The sequence below is a fragment of the Muntiacus reevesi genome, chromosome 15 (genome assembly GCF_963930625.1).
Source record: "Muntiacus reevesi chromosome 15, mMunRee1.1, whole genome shotgun sequence".
NCBI classification, from domain to species: Eukaryota; Metazoa; Chordata; class Mammalia; order Artiodactyla; family Cervidae; genus Muntiacus; species Muntiacus reevesi.
This window is the reverse complement of record NC_089263.1, coordinates 65,662,421-65,683,859: the sequence shown is the minus strand read 5'-3', so window position 1 is coordinate 65,683,859 and position 21,439 is coordinate 65,662,421. Positions and strand designations below refer to the sequence as shown.

At 65.7% G+C, this 21,439-nt stretch overlaps 1 protein-coding gene across 3 annotated transcripts in view; it reads right to left on the bottom strand.

Moving 5' to 3' along the window:
* Positions 1-17,961, bottom strand: part of MTA1 (metastasis associated 1) — a 33,408-nt gene extending 15,447 nt beyond the window's left edge. For all 3 annotated transcript variants that reach the window (XR_010659209.1, XM_065906994.1, XM_065906995.1), the window contains exons 1-3: positions 17,767-17,961; positions 5,286-5,353; positions 1,818-1,911 (exon numbers count right to left, since the gene is read on the bottom strand). Coding sequence is in view for 2 of the 3 variants with exons in the window: in XM_065906994.1 (XP_065763066.1) it covers positions 1,818-1,911; positions 5,286-5,353; positions 17,767-17,794 (190 nt within the window). In the remaining variant the exon portion in view is untranslated. The remainder of the gene's footprint in view (positions 1-1,817; positions 1,912-5,285; positions 5,354-17,766) is intronic.
* Between the last annotated feature and the right edge of the window lie 3,478 nt (positions 17,962-21,439).

Genomic DNA, 21,439 nt, shown 5'->3' with positions numbered 1-21,439 from the left:
TGTGCAGGGGGGCGGGGAAGGCCAAGCCTGCAGCCAGACCACCCTCCACCCACAGGAGGCTGCATAGAGTACGCTCGCCCCGTGCGTCCTGCGGCCCTCTGCTGCCCCCCTGTGGCAGCCACGCAGGGTCCCACCCCGCCCCCAACGCGTCCACAGCTAGGGCGGCCGGCGGGGCCAGGCGGCGGGCAGCTGGGGAGGCAGCTAGGCCGTGGCTGTCTGGGCGGGGGCCGCAGGGACCTGGGCACACACACTGCGGGCTGTGTCACGCCCTGCCCCTCCCTGGGGGCCCCAGGGCAGCCCCACACGAGGGCCTCACCCGCGCTCAGACATGGCCCCCAACCCACACTGATCACGCTCATGCCATCCAGAGGCGGCCCCGCTGGCCCGGCAGAGCAGCAAGGAGCCGGGGCCAGAGACAGGGCCCGTGTCACGGCCGCAGACCTTGCCCTCCCCATTCTGACCCTGGCCCACCAGGGCTCCCACCATCAGCAACGCAAGGAGCAGCCAGGAGCCACGCTGAAGCCCAGGGGCGGCTGGTGCTGCGGCCAGCCCATCCTCCCATCCCCAGGAGACCAGGAGTCTCTGCATGGCTCCGGAGCCCACTCCCCAAGGACCTGCAGATGTGAGTGGGCTGCAGTGTCCAGCGTCAAGGAACCCAGGGGCACATGGCCCCTTGGGCCAAAACCCCTGCCTCCAGGATCCAGCGAGGCCTGGCCTTGGGCTCAGAGCCGGGGCTTCACCCCACACACTCCACAGGTTCCCCTGAGCCCTGCACTCGCTCTGGGGTTCCTGGAAGGACCTGTCCCGTGCCCATGGCTCCTCAGGCGAGGTCCACTCTCAGGACAGCTCTGCGGGAGGCCCACACACCTGTGGGAGGGCGTTCCTGCTCTGGGGAGGCCCCTGGACCCGGGGCGTCTGTGCTAGCAGAGCGGGGCGTGAGCTTGTGCCTTTGGCTCCAGGCCCAGAAGCAGCTCTAGCAGTGGATCCGACCACGCAATGGGCGCCCACCCAGCCCGTATCCCTCCTGCCAGAAGGGCCCCCGAGTGTCCTCCCCACTCCCCTGGCGCCAGGCCAGGTCCCAGGCATCAGGGTGGACCAACGTCCCTCCAGCCCAGCCCTGCGAAATGGAGGCCCTGCCCTGAGCTGGGTGCGGGGGCCTCCCCACCCGCCAGCTCCCGCCTTCAGTGGGACCCATTCCCTGCAGGTCTCATGACCTAACACCTGGCCAAGCCCCCCGGGGCCTGAGAGCAGGTGCGCGCCTGCGTGGGCGTGCACCGAGGGCCCGGGCTGTGGTCACTCAGGGCTGGGCAGCGACACGGAGATCGCCTGCCCCTGCCTACGCCCGGGCCACAGACCCACGGCCTGCCTCGGGGCCCTGACCATCGGGACAGGGCGGACGGGCCCGGCCCACTAACCCTGCGCCCCCAGGACCCGGCTCCTCTGCTCAGCACCCGGAGGCCGCAGGCAGTACCAGGCCAGTGGGCACAGGTGCTCGGGGGGCCAGGGGCCCTGAACCCCACCCTGCCCCTCTGCGCACAGCACTGCACAGAGGCTCGTGCCACGAGGACGCTGCTGACAAACGGCACACACGCGTGCCGGAGCCCACGCAGGCAGGACCAGGCCAGCAAACCACCGGCTGCTCCCTTACGACCAGCCCGGCACCCACTCTGCGTGGCCCGCCCCAGGCCTGTGGCCCCTGCACTGTGCAAGGGACGGTCCACCCGAGGACATGGACAGCACCCCCGCCCCCACTGAAGGCCCCGGAACGGGAGCGGCGGGCCCTCCGGGGGCCGGGGCGGCGCGGGCGGCGGACTCACTGGCGTGCTTGTCGGCCAGGGCGATGAGGCTGCTGGAGATGTCACGGCGCCGGTAGAAGCACACCACCTTGGCCTCCACGTTCCCGCTGGCCGTCTGCAACAGCAAGGCGGGCTCTGAGCGCCCTCGCGGGGGTGGCCCCACGCAGGACCTCGGGCGGGAGGAGGGACCATGCACGCGGAGCCCACGCCCACAGCTAAGGGACCGGGCGCCCTGGGCAGGGGGGGACGCACAGCGGACCTAAAGCCACCCACACCCCCGCATGCGGGCACCAGACGGGCACCACTGAGGACGGGGTGCTGGTCCTTGCCACCCCATCAACAGAGCCTGAGCCTCGAGGGACGCAGGCGTCTGGGCCAGAGCGGCTGCCGTGGCCCGGACAATCAGGCTGCCAAGGCCCACGAGGCACCGACCAAGCGGCAGCCGGGATGCAGCGAAACCAGAGGTGCTCACCTCACACGAAGGAGGCGTTTTTTAAAACTAACAAGCGTTTACAACGTTTTCAATAAAAATACAAGGACTGTATCACAATCTTACTCTCCGTAGAATTTAAAATATGGCAGCATTTGTCACATTAGACTAAACTGCCTTTATACAAACCATTTAACTTCTAGTTATTCAACTCCATTAGACCAGGAATCTTTCAAGACAGTCTTAGAAAGTTTTACGGTAACTGTTACCGCCTCTGCTGCTTTACAAGGTCACCACAAGGACTTCGGAGAGCACACAGCCTCCCTCCAGCCTACGAGGGATGTAACGGGAACCAAGACGTCTCCAGGGAAAACTAAGGTTCAGAATGTTTGCAGGTGGCGTGCCTGTCCTGAGTGTGGGAGCACGGCCCGTCGGGACGCTGCCTGCAGGACTCAGGCATCCTGAGTTTTGCGAGCTGTGCTTCCCAGACCAAAAAGCCACCCCTAGAAACAGTCTGGAGGTCATCCGCTGAGCTGGTGGGGAGGGGCCCTTGACAGACGCAGACGATCCGGCACCTCAACAGGACAGAGCCAGGAGGACGACCGCGGAGCGCTTAGGCTCAAGTCTTCAGGGCCCCGTCGCTGAGTGTGCCCCCCAGCTTCACACCAGCTGCGTGCACCACAGGCCGGGGGGCCCTGCCCGGGAGCAGGCGCCCTGCGGGGTCCTCCACCAGGACAACAGCATGGCGCAGGGCACGTCCTGTCGGGCTCGGCAGCGCCTACTTGTCCTCCTTGCTGGGCTTCGCGGAGATTCCCGCACCCACGCTCTGAGCTCACTCTGAAACCTGCCTCCTAACTCCCAGGAGGGAGCCCGCCGGTCCTCTCTGGCCTCTCCCGGCCACCCCCTCACACCCCTGTCCCGAGGGTCTGCCCCCCACACCCACAGCAGGCCTTTCCCTTTCCTTTCAGAACAGCGATCGTCTCCAGTGGCGTAGACCCAACTCTCCATGAAAGCAAACAAACCCAAACTTCTAAGGAGGAAACGCAGCAATCCCTCTGCAAGCTCATGAAAGCCCCGAGTCCTGGGAGGGCCAGGGGAGGGGGTGGCAGGCGCAGCTCAAGGAGGGTTTGCGGGGTCAGGGCTTCGCGGGAGGCAGAGGGGAAGGGGTGGCCCTGCAGAGACGCAGACCCCAACTCGCGGAACGATAACAGCTGCACTTTTCTTAAAGAAAGCTCACTGTCTAAAGTTTGGAAAATCCAAAAAAAAAAAAAAAAGAAAGAAAGCTCACTGTCCACTTGCTCTTCTTTATGGAGAAGCTGTAAAGTGTGGGGACAACCCTGCCTGCCACACGCCCCACTTCCCTCCCACCCGTCACAGTTCACTCCAGGGTCTGCTCCACCTGCCGGGACGCACCACCCCAGGCCACTGCGGGGGGGCGGCATGGAGACGAGTCAGCGGCCTGCAGGGCGCCCTTCTGTTGGGGCATCTGGTGTCCTGGGGCTGGATGGACCTGCAGCTCTGGGAGGAAGGCCATGGGGGCAGGTGGGGCGGGGGAGCGCTTGCCCGGTCACTTCTCCGCCTGTCCCTCCGCGAGGCCCCTGTCCTTCTGACCCCTGCTGGCTGGCCGCTGGGCCTCTGGAAGAGCCTCCACTTGGCTGATCTCTCTCTCTGTGATTTCATCCCAGTTTCTGCGATACCTTCCAGGGGTTGCTTCTCACCAAGTCTCCCAGCCCAACCAACCGCAGCAGCGGCCATGCCCCTGAGGGCGCCCAGTGCGCCTGACCTGTCTCCCTCGTCAGCTCCGCCCGCATCAGCCCTGTCCCCGGTCATCGTGACAGGCCTCAGGAGGAAGCTGTCCTTACGTCTTCCCGCCCACCAGGCCTCTGGCCAAGAGCAGGCATTTCCCTGGGACAGCGGCTCAGGTCTGACCCCGGAGATCACCCTTCTCCACCTCCCCATGCGCTCGAGGCTGCCGGGGTCCCGGCCACAGTTGGGGAGAGCCCTCCAGCTGACCAGTCTGCAGCCCCTGCCTGAGCCGCACTTGCCCAGGCTGTGACCGCCTTTCCAGCCTGGACTGAGCCCCGTGCCCCACGGCGGGGAGGCAGGCAGGGCACGGAGCTGAGGACCAGTCACCTCACGGCAGACGGCTGTGCGCCCTGGCTCCTGGGAGCGGCCTTCCCCCCACCTCACCTGCAGAGCCCCCGGGGTCCGCCTGCCTCGTGGCTGCAGAGGCCACAGCCGGAGAGGGCACCACAGCTGCCCTGAGACCCCGGCTGCTGCGGCCCCACCGGCCGAGGAGATGCTGCGGGCAGAGGCCTGGCCCCAAGCCGCGCCCCCGACGTGGGGGTGACCGCCTGCTCCCGTCGCAGCAGTGGGCACAGGGGAGCCCTCTCGCCCATGGCTCCAATAGGCGGTGAGCAGGGTGCAGGGGAGGCACCCCAGGGCCCAGGCTCCAAAAGTGAGGTTGCCCCACTGCACGTCCCGGCCAGACCCCAGTCCCGGCCTGAGGCCGCCCGGGAGCACCGGCTCACTGCTGCCAGGCTTGGGCTGGGGCTTGGGGCCCCCGATCTCCCGCCCACGGCTGGTCCCGGCGAGTGTGGTCTTGGAGCTGGGGTGCAGCTGTGGCCAAGTCTGATCCTTGGGGGGTTGGCGCCCTGACCTGCCCAGCGTGGCGGCCCCTCGCCTGCACGGGAGACCTGGCGCTTCCCGGAGAGCTGCTCCGGGGAGGGGGCCGCAGCCACCCCTCGGGAACTCGGGAGGGAGAAGCAGCAGGCCCGAGGGCAGAGGCGGCGGGGCCGGGCGTTCTGCAGGGACAGGCCCCACCCCCTTCTGGAGGCCGCGCCCACCGCAGCCCCGGGGGCTGGAAGGGCTCAGGGGCGCCGGCCCAGGTCACCGACGGTGCGGGTATGCGGCGGGCAGGGGCGCCCTTCACGCTCACTCCTCGGTCAGGGGCGCCCTACCCGCACCTTTTCTGCCCACCACGTCCCCCCTCGGCCAGGCCAGCGGGGACCCCCACGAATGGGCTGCAGGGAGGACCCCCGCGGGGACGGGCGCGCTACCTTGTTGAGCTCCTCGATCCTCCGGATCAGGTACGGGTTGCTGGAGGAGTTCTCGAAGTAGACGTAGTCTGCAAAGGCGGAGGGGGGGGGCATGTCAGCTGTGCGGAGCCCCCCACCGCCCTCCCCAGGGTCCTCGCTGGGGGGGGCATGTCAGCTGTGCGGAGACCCCCATCCCCAGGGTCCTCGCTGGGGGGGGCATGTCAGCTGTGCGGAGACCCCCACCCGCCCTCCGGAGGGTCCTCGCTGGGGGGGGCACGTCAGCTGTGCGGAGACCCCCACCGCCCTCCGGAGGGTCCTCGCTGGGGGGGGCATGTCAGCTGTGCGGAGACCCCCACCCGCCCTCCGGAGGGTCCTCGCTGGGGGGGGCGGGGCGCACGTCAGCTGTGCGGAGACCCCCACCGCCCTCCGGAGGGTCCTCGCTGGGGGGGGGGGGGGGCACGTCAGCTGTGCGGAGACCCCCACCCCTCCCCAGGGTCCTCGCTGGGGGGGGCATGTCAGCTGTGCGGAGACCCCCGCCCCTCCCCAGGGTCCTCGCTGGGGGGGGGCATGTCAGCTGTGCGGAGACCCCCACCCCCAGGGACCTCGCTGGGGGGGGGCACGTCAGCTGTGCGGAGACCCCCACCCCTCCCCAGGGTCCTCGCTGGAGGGGGCATGTCAGCTGTGCGGAGACCCCCATCCCCAGGGTCCTCGCTGGGGGGGGCATGTCAGCTGTGCGGAGACCCCCACCGCCCTCCGGAGGGTCCTCGCTGGGGGGGGGGGGGGCACGTCAGCTGTGCGGAGACCCCCACCCCTCCCCAGGGCCCTCGCTGGGGGGGGCATGTCAGCTGTGCGGAGACCCCCACCCCTCCCCAGGGTCCTCGCTGGGGGGGGGCATGTCAGCTGTGCGGAGACCCCCACCGCCCTCCCCAGGGTCCTCGCTAGGGGGGGCATGTCAGCTGTGCGGAGACCCCCACCGCCCTCCCCAGGGTCCTCGCTGTGGGGGGAGTACGCTGAGGCAGAGTCGCCGCTCCAGGTGGGGGTCCACAGCTCACCCCCCTGGGACATCTTCGCAGTGGGGGCGGCACCTGGGCCGGATGGGCGGGGGCCCCAGAGACGTCAGCACAGGGAGGGGCTGCCAGGCCCCAGCCCCACTCCCATGCGCACCAGCCCGGGCCCTGGCAACCCACCACCGTCCCTGTAAAGACGCGCCGGACCGGGTCCTGATTCCCACTGGGGCGGGAGGAGGCCGGGCACCCAGGGGAGCCGGGTCCCAGCCCTCAGGTCAGGGCAAACTCCCCTAACAGAAGTTCGTGTCCCCAAAGTCCCAGGGTGGGCGCAGGGAGGCCCGCAGTGGGAGCGGGGGAGCCTGTCCAGGGAACCCCAGGACAGCCACCAGACCACCGGCTGACAGCTCAGCCATGGCCTGTCGCCGGCCCCGCGGGCATGGGCGCCTGCCTGCCCCGGCGGGACTCTGCTGAGGCTCACACGCAGCCCAGGTGACCCCTGATGGACAGCACCCCAGAGGGGTCACAGGACGGGTGTGCCCATCCGGGCTGACGGGGTGGGGTCCCCAGGGCGGGCTGGCTGTGTGGTGGGCGGGCTTTATCACACGTAGATTTACCCAGTAAAGCCGTTTTTACAAAGAAGCCTCAGATCAACCATCTAAGCTTTCACTCTAAGAAACCAGATAAAAAGCAAATTAAACCTGAAAGAATTGCTCCTACATGTCAGGAACTGGAAACAGCCCACCCGCCCCCAGCGGAGGGACAGATGGGCGCCATGTGTCCCGGGAAGCGTCCAGCTCTCTGGACAGGGGAGCCGGCGGAGGGGCAGGGGCCACACTCCAAGGGCCCCGCACTCCCGAGGGCAGGCTTCAAGGTGGGCACAGACATGGGACAGGAGAGGGGTGGGCCCAGTGGCCTGACCCTGAGCCGCCACGGGGCGCGGGGGGCTGCAGGGACACCCACGAAGGACCTGAATTCAGAAGTAACAGCCTCACAGAGACGGAAGGAAAAGAGAACCCCCCCACCACCAAATGCAGAGGGAAGACTGACCACAGGTCCACTCCCCCGCAGCACTGGAGGAGAGGCCTGGGGCTCAGGAGGCCCTGACACCCCCACTGGCACCGCGGGGACCAGAGCGTGGAGCCCCCCACCCCAGGGCGCAACCTCTGCACGGCCAGGCTGGCAGCCTGGATGGGGCCACACCCCCGACCCGGGGGTCACAGCAGCGGAGTAAGGACGAAAAGCCACACAGCCACCTCAGCCGACGACACCTGAACAGTTCCTGATAAAACTCAGATGCAAACCAGGAGTCCAGGGAACAACCGCGCTTGCTAGCAGGCTTCTCCAAAATCTACAGTGACGCCACCTTTTCTGATGGAGCCGGAGCCGGGACTGGGCGCCCACCGTCCCCTGCTGCTCACCCACGGGACCCGGCTGGCTCCACAAGCAGAAAGAGCAAATACACAAGAGGCGTGCAGCTTGGAAAGGAAGAGAGAGATCTCTGTGCAGACGACGTGGCTGTCCACAGAGAAATTCCCAGTCGGCCGAACAGCTGCGGGCACTGAGAGGGCGGGGCCTGCTGGAGGGACCTCGGTCGCCAGCGGCCAGGCCAGGCCAGCCTGCTCCATAAACCTGCTTTCTCTTGTTAAAAGCAAGCAGCTCCCGAGGGAGGGTTTAGCGAGCTCACAGGATACAAGTCTGTCAGAAGCGCCATCTACAGGACTCCCCTGGCAGTCCAGTGGTTAAGGATCTGCCGGCCAACGCAGGGGACGCAGGGTCCATCCTCGGTCCGGGAGGACGGCGCATGTCACGGAGCGGCTAAGCCCGCAGGCCGCGAGGACTGAGCCTGAGCTCTGCAGGAGAAGCCACACCTGGAGACCATGCTCACCACAGCCAGAGAGGGCCCATGGGCGGCAGTCAAGGTCCAGTGCAGCCAAGGGTCAGTAAATTAACAAATGAAAAAAAAAACAAGTACCACTTAATACTTCAGCGCTGAGGTATCAATTTAACAATCTACGAATCTTTAAAGATCAAAAGTCCTGTGCAAAGATCTGTGTGCTGAAAGCTACAAAACACTAGTGAGAAAAACCAATAAAGTCTAAATAAGTAGTAACCTATGAGGTATCATTAGAACACAGACCATCAACCTTTTCCGGTAAAGGGCCTGACAGTAAAGACTGCAGGCCTCGCAGGACAGGAAGTGAAACCAAAGATACCGCTTTAGGTTATTTATTTACAGGATACATTTCCACAAACATTTTGCCAATGAAATCTAAAATAAAATAATTGAATACACTTTTTGTGATAAAATACTGGTATACTAAGAAATTCTGTTGGGGGGGGCGTGCAGTTCATTTAAGCAGGGCTCAAAGTTCATGTGCTTCATCGTGAAAACCCAGGGCCACACTCCTGTTAACACCGGCCCATGCCGCGGCCTCAGCATCTCTCCACACAGGAAGCACCCAGACACCAGTATCCGTCTGCCAGCATGAAAGCTGAACCGAGTACATTCGTGTCAGACGTGCTGAGCTTCCTCTCTGACCTTTCCTTTCAGCGTCTGTGCAGCGAAGGGTCAGCCCAGCAGGCCCCAGGCCAGCCCTGGCTACATGAGCAGCTGGGGGGAACACCCTGGATGCCGAGGTACGTGTGGTCACACTGTCTCCAACCCTGAAGAGACGGCGGGAAGTGTGACTCTGCTGCTTGTGGTCTGCTGTAAGGATCCTAAGCTGAGGCTCGAGTGCAGCTCTGCCGGGTTCTCAGAATCCTGTCGGCGAAGCACCAAACCCAAAGCTGGGCCAGGCTGGGCCACGGCAGGGGACGCGCCTCAGAGGTGGGCGGCGGAGCAGCTTCTCAAACCTGGACACCTCCACCGCCCGGCACCACGGCCTGAGCTCAGAGAACACACCCGCTGCAAACGTGGGTCCGAATGCCGGTCCCATCTCACCTTCCGACAGGAGGGGCCTACACAGGGCAGCTGGCGATTCAGACAACATCGGCTGTCACCAAAACGAACGCACAGATTTGCAGTAAGTGCCGTTTTACGTCCTTTTCAGATGAATTCACAGAGGACCGTTACCAAAGGTGCAGCAAATCTAATGTCCAAAAGCAGTCCGCGTTTGAAATGGCTGAGAGCCATTCCTCTCGCTCTGGGCAGGGCAAGTCAAGAAATGCAGCCTCCACTTCGGATACGATCACAGACGGCCGAGTCCACGAGGCAGACGCGGTGCACGGCGGACACACAGGCTGGGTGAAGCGGGAGACTTCACGTTCTGCACGAAGCGCCTGCTGAGCAGCGGCCCGGCGTGTTCACACACTTTGCCCGGGTGTCCAGCCATGCCCCACTCTGTCGACCCATCCCCTCTAACAGGTCTGTCACCACCAGGGTTCTCCGGGGAAGCAGAGCCAACGGCAGGAAGAGGCACATGTGTGTGTGCACGCACACACGGAGCGGCTTGTCCCACCCGCCGGCTCGCGTGCGTATGGAGGCCAAGAGGTCAGACGGTCTGCTGTCTGCGAGCCGGGGGCCAGGACGGCTGGTGGTGAGGGTCGGCCCGAGTCTGACGGCCTGAGACCCGGGAACCCTTGAGGCGCCTGAGGGCAGGAGGGGACGGACACACGGGCAAGAATAGGAGCCGGCCGCTCCCCTCGGCGCTGCGGGTGGGCAGGGAGGGCTCAGACCCAGTGCTGACCTGCCCCAAAGCACCCTGGCAGACACCCCCAGACCTGAGCCCCGGCCGCCCTGAGCCCAGCCAGGTGCACCCAGCGTCCCAGCCGAGTCCGTGTCTGCTGGCACCAGGCTGTTTTCCCAGCTGTTCTGGGCATCTTGGCTGTGCCTGCAGGCAGACTTCACAGAGCCAGGCTCCCGACCCCAGGGCTCCAGGCCCTCAGCCTGAGAAGCCGCCCGCCAGCATGGGGCAGGGATGTCACAGCCAGGGACTGGCTTTTCCTGCCCGGCCAATGTTCCGTGGACACCCCCGTGTGTCGTCTTCATGGGCTTGTAAGGAGGATCAGCTGTAACAGGCCCTCTCTGACCTGGAAGGTCTGCGGCTGTCCCCACACAGGCTGTCCCCACACACTGTCCGCACACGCTGTCCCCATGCACGCTGTCCCCACACACGCCGTCCCCACGCACGCTGTCTGCACACACACGCTGTCCCCACGCACGCTGTCCCCACGCACACACGCTATCCCCACGCACACACATGCTGTCCCATGCACGCTGTCCCCACGCATGCTGTCCCCACGCACGCTGTCCGCACACGCAGGCTGTCTGCACACGCACGCTGTCCCCGCGCACACGCTGTCCCCACGCACGCTGTCCCCGCGCACACACACGCGGTCCCGGCACACGCACACTGCGAGGACCGGCCCAAGCCCAGCGCTCCGCTCTCTGGGAAACTGACAGTACAACGTGGGGGTGTGATCAGTGACGGCCCCATGGGCGGGCGGGCAGACAGGTGGGCATGCGGGCAGACGACCTCACCGTCCGCAGCTCGACTTCGTCAAGGCCCCACAGCAGCCCGAGGACACGGGCAAACAGCCGCATGGCTCGTTCCAACTCTACTCTATTTATAGGCACTGAGATTTGAATTTCATGGAATTTTCACTTGTCCTAAAGTATTCTTTTCATTTTTTTTCCCTCAACCATTTAAAAATGTAGGACCCATTCTTAGCTCGTGAGTCACAGGAGAACAGTCAGCGGGCCACAGCCTGCCAGGCCCTGCAGGAGGGACTTGTCCTAGAAGAGATGCCAACCTTCCCCCAAACTGATATCAGCCACAGTTTCAACGTAATCCCAAGCAAAACTCCAGTTTTTTTCTGTAGGAAAGTAAGACAATCCTACTTTACATGGGACATCCAAGACAACAGAACAGATGCAATAATTTGGAAGCAGCTTGAAGTCAGGGACTTCCTGGCCGCCCACTGGTTAGCACGCAGCGCCGTCACTGCCCAGGGTTCGACCCCCGCTGGGGGAACTCGGGCCTCGCGAGCTTCAAGTGCAGCTGAAAGGAAAAGGACAAGCCAGGCTTGCTGTGAAATTACAGGGACCCACACGGTGCGGGGAGGCAAACAGCTGTGACTGGACAGCCCCAGATCGGGGGTCAGAATGCTAACAGGTGGAGACGGGTCACAGGACACTCACGTGCAAAGAGGAAGAAGCCAAGGACCTTCGCCTCCACCGCACACACAAGTGAGCTCAAAGCGCGTCACACACTCACAAGTAAAGCCCGGAACCATCAACACTCTACGAGAACACAGGACGAGGTCTTTATGACCTCGGGGTTGGCAGATTTTATACACAAAATAAGTAAATTATAAAAGGGGAAATTTGCACAACGCATATCTAGTAAAGAACTAACATATACCACATAAAGCCTCACAACTCAGCAGCAAGCTTCTTCCCAGTCTCAGAAACCAGGCAGAGGGCCCGTGCGGACACCTGTCCAGACACTAGGGGGCAAGTCAACAGGTGGAAAGATGCCTCACGCCTCGGTCCAGGGAGACTGGAGGCGCCCTGCTCGCCTGCCAGACCCTCGACAGAGTCACTGGCCTGATGAGACCCAGCTGGCCAGGGTGTGGAGGGCCCGGGACTCTCACCACGACAAATGACACGCACAGCAGAGCGCAGCGCGCAGTCACCAGAAGCTGGAAATGACTCTGCGGTGACGCGAACGTGCCCTTCACACGTCACGCTGAAATCCCAACCCTGACGCCAGCTATCTGGAGGCAGGACCTCTGGGAAGGGCTGAGGGTGAGCCCCGGAAGTGGGGTTCGTGCTCTTAGAGACCCCCAGAGCTCCCTGCCAGGAAGTGGGCTCTCCCGAAACATCAGGTCTGCAGGGGGCAGCCTGGACCGCGTCCAGGGACCAGCAGCCTCCAAAACTGCAAGAAGCTGCCTCTGCTGTTGACGAGCCTCCGGGCTGGGGCCTCCAGACCCGACGTCCCACAGCTGAATCCACCGTGACATGTCCATTCGACAGAACCGACTCTGCAGGGGAAGGCGCTCCCCACACCTGGGCGAGCCCTGGACACGCTGCGTGACACCCTGTCGGGGGCGTCGGGAGCGACAGGCTCCCCTCGGGGCTGCGGGCCGGGCTGGGCATGGGGGGCTGACCACAAAGCAAGAGCGAAGCCGGCGGGTCGTGCCAGCCGTCTGGCCGCCGGGGCCCCCCCAGCCTGTTGAGACCACACACCTGTTCAAATCAAAGAGCTGAACAACAAAGGCTGCGTAAAAGTGTACTTCGCCACACCTAGCTTTCGATGTTAAAAATCCCTTAGCCACAGTAATCGCGTTTCTGAAGTCACCACTAACGCTGAATTCTCCAGGGCTGACCCACTGGCCCAGGGCGAGGTCAGGGCGAGGTCAGGGCCAGGGCCAGGGCCAGGGCCAGGCTCCCGCAGCCTCAGGCCACGCTTTCTTCTGGGATCAGCACAGCACCTGCTCTCTGCGCCCGGCTCGGAGACTGACAGGTGCGTGCCTGGCTCACATCACACCACCGGCGCACGGCTGCAGCCTGCCGGCGCTGAGGGACCCTGGACGCACCTCAGGGCATTGCTGGGCCCACTGAAACACGAGAACCTCCAATGGCCCAGTCCTCAGGCCGGGGGACCGCTTGCTCGCAGCTCCGCTGGTCAGCATTACCCTGAGGGACCCGCGGCCTTACAAACGCAAGCGGCCAGGAGCGACGTGGTGGGGGTTGGGGGAGGTATGAAGGGAGGCCCCCCCAGGAAGGCGGCATGACCCCTGGAGGGCCGGGTCGTCAGCACCTCAGGGACGGGACTCCACCAGCCCTGGGCCCGCAGACCCCGCGGGGGTACGTGCGGAGGCTCAGCCCGTGGAGCTGGGAGTCTGCAGGAGCCCGACCCCAACCCCCAGGCCCACCTCCACGCTCACTCGCCACACCCCACGGGCCTGGGGCCCAGCACACACACCCCGCTCGCGCCCTGTGCTGGCCACACCATCTCTCTGGCCAGACCTCCCGCGCACACACCCCCTGGACGGAGGCCAGGCCCTGCCTGGAGGCCTCCCTCCAGAGGGCGGATGGACAGAGGATGGAGGTGACAGGTGACAGGGGGTTGGGCCGGGCACCAGGCCTGAGCTCAGACACCCCCAGCTCTCTCTGGGTGAAGGAGCAGAACTGTCCCCACCTGGACCCCAGTCAAGGCCCCGCGGGGCCCTCCCTGACCCACACACGGACCCACAGGCCCGAGCTCACGCGGTGCCCGCGAGAGCGCGCCCCCCGCCACCCCCGGCGGCCCTGTGTCGACCCCGGCCCCCTCACACAGAAGGAGGCCTCCCCCCCCAAGGAGCACCCCCTGCCCGACATCCGCAGACAGACCCCCGGGAGCCCAGGGGGCCGCCTGGACACCCACCCTGTGGATGGTGTGAGGCAGCGGGCCTGCCCCCCGGGGTGCCGGGCATGGACCCCCCAGGCTCACTGCACCCCTCACCCCCACATCCAGCTGGGAGTAACCCAGAGGGACCCGGGCCTGCGACGGGCCAGCTGGGGGCAGGGCCAGATGACGGGCCTCCGAGGTGCTGGGAGTCGATCCTGCAGTTTGAAGCGGGGGAGACGAGCAGAGCTGCTGCCCAGGAGGGTCATCTCCTCTGGCTGCCCACGATCGTGGCCAGGAGGGGCCTGGGGCTGCAAGGCCCTCCCCAGGCCCCGCGCCCCGAAGTCACCCCAACAGCCCGACGGGACACAGCGCCAGCAGCCTCCTCCATCCACACGGGGGCCCTGGAGGCCCAGGGAAGCGGCCCTGCTGCCCTCAAACTCCAGCCCACCTGCTCTCCGAGGAGAGATGGGCAGGGGTGCTGGGGGCGCAGAGGCACGAGGCAGAGGACAGCGCAGAACGCCAGACTCAGGAGAAGGCAGGCTGGCGAGTCGCAGGCAGGGCCTGGACCAGGGCCTCAGGGCAGCCCCAAATCCATACAGTGACCCCAACTTCAGCCCCAGAAGGGGGCCCTGCGCCAAACTCGACCAAGCCCCCCTAAGCCCTGGCAAGTCCAGCACCTATGCCCACAAGCCCAGGTGCCCAGCAAGGCCACCGCCGACCGGAGGGCGCCCACTGCCCGGCCCGGCCCCAACCCAGGGCCTGCGTCAGACATCCCTGAGCCACAGCTCCTCGCCAATTAACCCCAGACTGCAACTCCAGACTGCTTTTTCCTCTCAGAGGATCGTGAAGGCCCCAGAAGATCCCCAACAAGGGGGTAGGCTGCAGGGCGCGCGTGACAGTGGTCCACCCGCTTCCGGCCCAGAGCCCAAGGCTGCCACTCCCCTCGCCACGGTCCCCAGCCTCTCCCTGCCGCCCCCGAAGTGTGCGCAGCTTTCCCGATTGGCAACATCTTACCTCGTAAAAAGGTAAACAAACGACCACAAAACCGTTTCTGACAAGAGGGCAGAATACAGACGAGAAAAGATCAGCAGGGGTGACAGGGGCACTGTCAAGCTGCCCAGAGGGCGGGGGGTTCCTGTCACCTTTTAAAAGTCGAGCTATCCAGGAGAACAGGTGTTAACACGGGACGATGAGCAAAAAAGGAGAAAACAGGGGAGACGGCCACAGCTGCCCACCACCCAGTGACTGAGGCGCCCGTGGCTCTGGGCCGCGGGTCTTCCGTCTGTCCTGGAGCCTGACAGATCAGCTCTGCCTTCATGGAGAGGCAGAAGGAGGCGTCTGCGGTGCCCGCAGCTCAGGGCCGCCCTGGATGGGCACCCGCCGCCCTCGTGCAGAGCACAGCCCCCCCCACCCCCCCGCTGTGGCGGGGCGCGGACCCTGACCCAGGCACCAGCATCCAGGCCTCGCTCCACCACCCGCCACCCAAGAGGCCTTCTGTCCAGGCCGGGCCACTTCCTGGGGAAGAACCAGGCCCGGTCCCTCCCAGGCTGACCCACTCCGCCCAGCCGGTCAGCTGGCACGAAGCTGCGGCCGTGCCTTCGCCCCGCCCAGACGCCCTGGCAGGGCCTCGCGACAGCCTGCCAGGTAGGACGCAGGACGCCCGGGAGAGGCTGGGCGCCGCGGACCACCTTCCAGTGTGTCCCGCTGTGCGGCACTTGGGACTCACGGACGCTGAGACGTGCTTTATCCGCGATGCAAACCTAACGGGCGCCCTGTACTTTTTCGTGCTGGACCCAGCGGCTCTGGCGGAGCGTCCCGCGTGGAGATGGCTCAGCCGAGCTCTGCCCCTGCGGTGTGCTGAGGCCGGGCACCCTGCCCAGCGGGGTCCGGCCCCGGGGAGAGACGCACATCTGTCCGTCTGGGTCCTGAGAGGCCCTGACGGCGGCCCCCAACCCCAAGCCGGCGGCTCCTCGGGACAGGATGCCAACCTGCCGACACCCTGCCCACCGGCCCTGCAGACCCAGGGGACAGCGCCTCGGGATCCCGTCCAGAGGTGGGGGACGGAACAGCAGGGACCAACCTGGAGTCCAAGGGGAAGCGGCCCTCTGGCTCAGGCCCCGGGAGTGCCTCCGGGACCCTCAGGGGACACGGGGGTCTGAGGCACAGGAAGGCCTGAGTGCGGCCAGGCCCTGGCCAAGTGCACAGACAGGAGGCCCGGAGCCCACATGTCGAAGGGGGGACGCGAGTGCAGGCTGCGGGGCCCGTGGCCTGAGAGGGGCAGACACAGCACGCAGTGGGGGTCCCACCCTGAGTGGCAGGCAGCCACGGTGCAGCGGGGGCCGGCAGAGTGCCCCCAGCCCCCACTGCCTCCCCCTCCAGTCTCCATCCGGGAGCTGCGCGCCTCCGTTCATTCATTTAGTCAACACCCCAACGCGGCCCCAGGGCAGAAGCCTGGGAAGGCAGAGGAGACCACAAGTGCAGGGTGCTTCTGCCCAGGTAAACCTCAGGGGCACCAGGCAAGCCGGAAGGGTGGGCCAACCGGAGGGATCTCACGCCGGGCAAGAGAGAGGACATGGTGCGGGAGGAGTGTCGACAGGGCAGCCGGGAGACCTGGGCGGGGGGCGGAGGCTGGGGGCTGCCAGCACGGAGGAGGCGAGTCAGTCCCGGGGGGCCCTCCTGCACTGCCCCTGCTCGGACAGGCAAGGGTGGGAAGTGAACAGGCCAGCCCGCTCCCCACGTGTCCACCCAGGGCCTGTGCTACAGCAGACACGGGCCCCCACTCCCGCGACCACCTGTGAGCCAGAGAGGACGGGGAGGGCCTGACGGGCTGGTCGGTGTCCTGCTTACCCACTGCCCGGGTGGGGGTGTGCGCCCAAGGTCACACGGTTGGCCTGGCCCTCGGGGTCAGCTGGCCAACAACCATGCACAGAAGTGACCCGGACAGCGAGGCCGGGGCCGTTCTCAGGCCTGACACGCTCCACGAAAGCCGGGCAAGTGGGCCTCTCAGAACCTCACCTCCCTGTGAATCCACGGACCAGGTGGGACCCCCATGGAAAACCAGCAGTGCAGTCTCCTAGAGCACCCCCACAAAGTGGGGAGGACCCAACACCAGGAGCTTCCTGGGACCCAAGGGGGGAAGGAATAGCCCAGGAGGGGAGCCCCCAGGGCCTCGGCCAGCTCAGCATCCTGAGCAGGGACCACCTGGCTCATCCACACCCTGCAAAGCACCTCCCTGCCGCTCTGGGGAAACAGGAAGCAGCAAAAAGTTTGGGGTGTCTTGGAAAGACGCTCGCGGTGACCACAGGCTGCTGAGGCCCTGGAGAGGGGATCCCCCAGGACACAGCCCCTAAGCATACTCCAGGCCCAAGCCCTCAGCGGCCCTGGGCTCCAGCGGGACGTGGTCCAACCACGGGCCGCACCCCAGATCTGAGCCAGCCCCGCACACCGGGGGCCCTCCTCACTCCTGCGCCCCAGAGCCCCCACCCCGGAGGGCAGCGGGCCTCCCGCACCACGTGCTCGCTCTGCTGGGGGCGCGGGGCTCCGGCCAGAGCCCCGCACAGAAGGGCGCTGGCATCCCCCACAGCTCCTCGCAGACCACAGGCCGCCCCCAACAGGTGGGCACAGCGCCCCCTCCCCCCCAGCTCGGCCCCGGTCCCCGCTGCCTCCAGCGGGGCGGCCCCAGGGGCCCTTTCGGGCCGCGGTGAGCGTGGCCGGGCCGGGGTGGGGGTGGAGGGCAGGCAGCTCAGAAACGATGGAGTGGGGAGGAGACGGGGTGCGGTGCAGACGAGGGGTGCGGGCGGCCGGGGGAGGAGGGATGGCCCGGCAGGCCGGCCTGCAGTGGGGGAGGGGCGGAGGGGGGAGGGGACCGGAGCGGGGGCGGGGGAATGGGGACGGGGGGATGGGGCGGGGGAGGGGGACGGGGGAGGGGGCGGACGGGGGCCGCGGCGCGGGGTGCAGAGCGGCCCCGGGGATGGCGAGGCCCGGGGCGGCGGTTTGGGACCGAGGCCGGCCGGGGGCAGAGACGGCGGGGCCGGGCCGGGGGCCGGGAGTCCGGGGGGCCCGGGGCGGGGGTCCGGGGCCCGGGGCGGGGGTCCGGGCGGGGGCCCGGCGGGGGCCCGGCCGCGGCGCATAAAGGCGGCGGCGGACAGGCGGCGGCCTTACCTCCGACCCTGTACATGTTGGCGGCCATGTCCGGCGGCGGCGGCGGGGGCCGCGGGCTGGGCCGGGCGGGCGCGGGGCTCGGCGCGGGCGGCCGGGAGGACGCGGCGCGGGCGCGGCGCGGGCGCGGGGGCGGGCGGTTTAAAGGGGCCGCGCTGCTCCGCCGCCGCCGCCGCCGCCGAGGCCGCCGAGGCCGCGCAGGGACCGAGGCCGCGGGCGGGCGGGAGAGGAAGAGGAGGGGCCGCGCGAGGGAGGGGCCTGGGCGCCGCCGCGCCCCCCGCGGGGCCGTTTCCCGGGCGCCCCGCCCCGCGCCGCGCGCCCCCGGCCTCCGCCGCCCGCGCGCGCCGCGTGCCCGCTCCCCGCGCCCGGCCTCCGCCGCCCGCTAGCCCCCTCTCCCCGCGCCCGGCCCCGGGGTCTTTGTCCTGCCCCCCGGCCCCGCCTGGACGGCGGCGGGTCCCCATCCCGCCTCCGCGCGGGCACCTCCTCCCTGGACGGCGGCCCGAGGAACCGGCCAGGAGACAGGGTGGCCGTGCCCAGAGGGCCCTCGGGGAGGCCCCGCCCGCGAGCGCGGCAGGAGGGGGGTCCGACGCGGACGGTGGGTTGGGGGGCGGCGTCGGGGGCCTGGCAGGGGGTATGTGGGGCGGGCTGGCGGTCCGGGCCCAGGACAGCGAGGTGCAAGGGCCGTGGGTGAGGCACCGGCCTGCCCTCCGCAGGCGCGGCAGAACCTGCCACGCTGTGTGGGCTTAAGTCCGAGGATGGCGGTGGCCCGGGCGCTGCCCGCAGGGGAAAGCGGAGGCTGGAGGTGGCGCCCGGCTGGCCGGGAGCGAGCCCAGTGACGATTCTAGACCAGCCCGCTGCTCGGGGGCCAGGAGAGGGAGGTGAGGGGCCCAGGGTGACTGCCCCATCTGCTTGGGGACATCCCTGTGGGACATGAGGGGACAGAGCCCAGGACAGGCCCCAGGCCCCGCTCCTCGTGGAGACTGAGGGCAGCTAGAAGGCAGGAGCTCAGCCCGGGGGCCATTCAGGCAGGCCCCCCTAAGGGGAGGGGACAGGAACGTCCCCCTCCCCACAGCCCGTCCTGACTCAGCGACCTGCGCCACCTCCTCTGGGCAGCGAAGCCTCCGTCCACCAGCACCCACCAAGTTGACCACAGTAAGAACCAGCGACAAAGGCCCAGGCAGCAGAGAGCCCCACACTTCCCGCCTGTAAAGTGCCTGCTTCTGTCTCCCCGAGAGTGACATCCACCTGCAGCACCACCAGCCCACCACGGGGAGAAGCGACCAAGGGCGGAGGCTATCTTCTCCAGGCCCGGGTGGGGGATGGGGGTGAGTGGCAGGCAGGGCTGCCTTTCCCTGGAAGTCTCAGGGAAGCTGCTGGAATTCCAGGTGTCCCCCTCCCAAACCAGACCGACATCTACTAAACCCCTGCTCCTCTGCTGGCTTCACACTGCTTTGCCCTCTCCGGACGAACAAGAAAGGGGGATTGCATGCAGGACCCAGAACTCACACCAGCTCAGAGGCATGGCAACAGACCACAGGCACCTTGCAGAAAAGACTTCGGAATTCTTGCATTTAGTGGCAGAGCAAGTAGACGCTCAGGAAAGAGCCCGGAGGGCGTGCCACGTGGGACGGGGCAGCCATGTCCAAGACCACAAGGGCAGCAGAGAGAGTGGGGGGCGGGGGCGAGGGGCAATGGGAGTCGCCTCCACAGGAGCCCCGTGATCCAAGGTCAGACATTAGATGACAAGACAGCAGAGTGACAGCAAGATGTAAGAGCCGAGGAAACGGGTCAGGATCACGCCGTTGCTAGAGTAAGAAATGGAGGGCCAAGGGTGGCGATGACTAGCACGGGGAAGCCTGGAGGTGGTCTGGGGCAAGACCGAGCAGTTAGAACAATCGTTTCGTCATTCATTTGCTAAACACCCACTTCAAGCCACACGCTTTAGATGCTGGGGGTGGGGGTGGGGGGGCAGTCACTGTCCAGCAGGGAGCAGGGAAGCCGTAACAAATGTGACAGTTCAGGCCTTGAAGACAAAGTGATGAGAAGGGTCAGGGGACAAGCGCTCATGGTGGGGGCACTGTTTGTTGAGAGGCGGGGACACTGGTGAGCGAGGGACCCATGGGGGCCTAACGGGGGGTGAGGAGGTCCAGAGGCCACTGGACAGGGCGGCATCCCTGTGCAGAGCCTGCAGGGCTCCAGGCGACCTGAGCTGACCTTTGGCCCTGGCGGCCACATGCCGAGGGACAGGGACAGCAGCAGCATGTGGAGGCAAGTGACCCCAGTGGAGGGCACAGGGTGCAGGAGGCTGCGGTCAGAAAAAGGCTCAAAGACCCAGCACAGGCCAGCCTCCCAGAATCACCTGGGAGCCCCCAGGACCACAGACCCCAGGGTGAGTCACACGGAGTCCACCTCGCCTGCTCACTCAGCCTCAGAGATGAGAGAGATGCTCTTCAGAAAAGCCATGTCACGTGCAGCAAGGACAAAAGCTGGCCCCATTCTCCGCAGCAGCGTTTGAGACCTGAAGACCAAGTCGGGAGGCTGAGAATACTTAACCAAAGAATCTTGCTCCAGCCTGCGGAGGGTGCCGTCCAGCGGGGGGCAGGGAAGAGATGACAAAGAGGACAGTTGAGGCCTTGAAGACAGAGGGACGAGGGTCAGGGCACAAGGCGATCATAGTGGGGGAACTGGTGACGCAGGCACCCTTGGGAGCCTAACAGTGGGTGAAGAGGTCCCACCCTGAGAGTCTAAAGGCCTTGGGCAAATATTTTTAAACCTAGAGGAACCTGAGAAATAAGGTTCTTTAAAAATGTAAAAGCTGAACTTCAAGTAGCCAATAAGGTTGTAATCAAAACAAAGACAGGGCAGTCCTGGCGGTGGGGAGCTCACCACCAGGGAGCAGGGGGTCAGGTGGGGGGCGCAGGAGTGACTGGCCCATTGGCCGGGCAGCACAGAGCTGCCAGCGCCCTGCACCATCCAAAACCCAGCATCAGGTGGAAGGGTATCGCACAAACCCCATTAACACCCGTCTCTCGATGTTTGCTGTAATTTCTAAAAATAATCTTAAGAGAATCTTATAAACTTCGGATGAAGAAACATTCATCTAATTTCAGTATCATGTCTTCCCTTAAATTTTTAAAAATTTGAAAGAATTCTACATTTATTCTGTATTTCCACATATCCTCTCATCTCTGCCTGGGCCCTTAGAAATATTGGAACCACCCTCACCTAATATTGACAGCATTCCTCTCGGTGATAAAATTGTAGGCGAGATTTTTTTTTAACTTTATTGCTGAATAGCGAGCAAGTATTCTTGCAAAGTCAATGAAGTCATTTTTCTCAATGGGCAACGCTGGGCACTGAGTGTCCGCAGCCCTTGGGAGGCTACACCGCTCAGGTACCCTGCTTGCCCCGGGGGCCCGTGCCCCGCAAACTAAGCTGGGGGGCACCCCTTTCTGTTTGGGGTGTCCAGAGCAGCCTCTGCTCCTGCTCTGAGCCCCCGACCCTCAAGCACAGAGGGGTACCAGGGTGCAAGGAGACCCCGCAGTCGGGGGGACCGTCCTCTCTGCCTGGGGGTGTCCCCGTGAGTCTGGGGAGGTGCCTTCAGGGAGAAAGTGGAATAAAGGAGCCCTGCAGTGCCCACTGTCGGCGGCGACGGGTGGCATCCCAACCAGAGGCT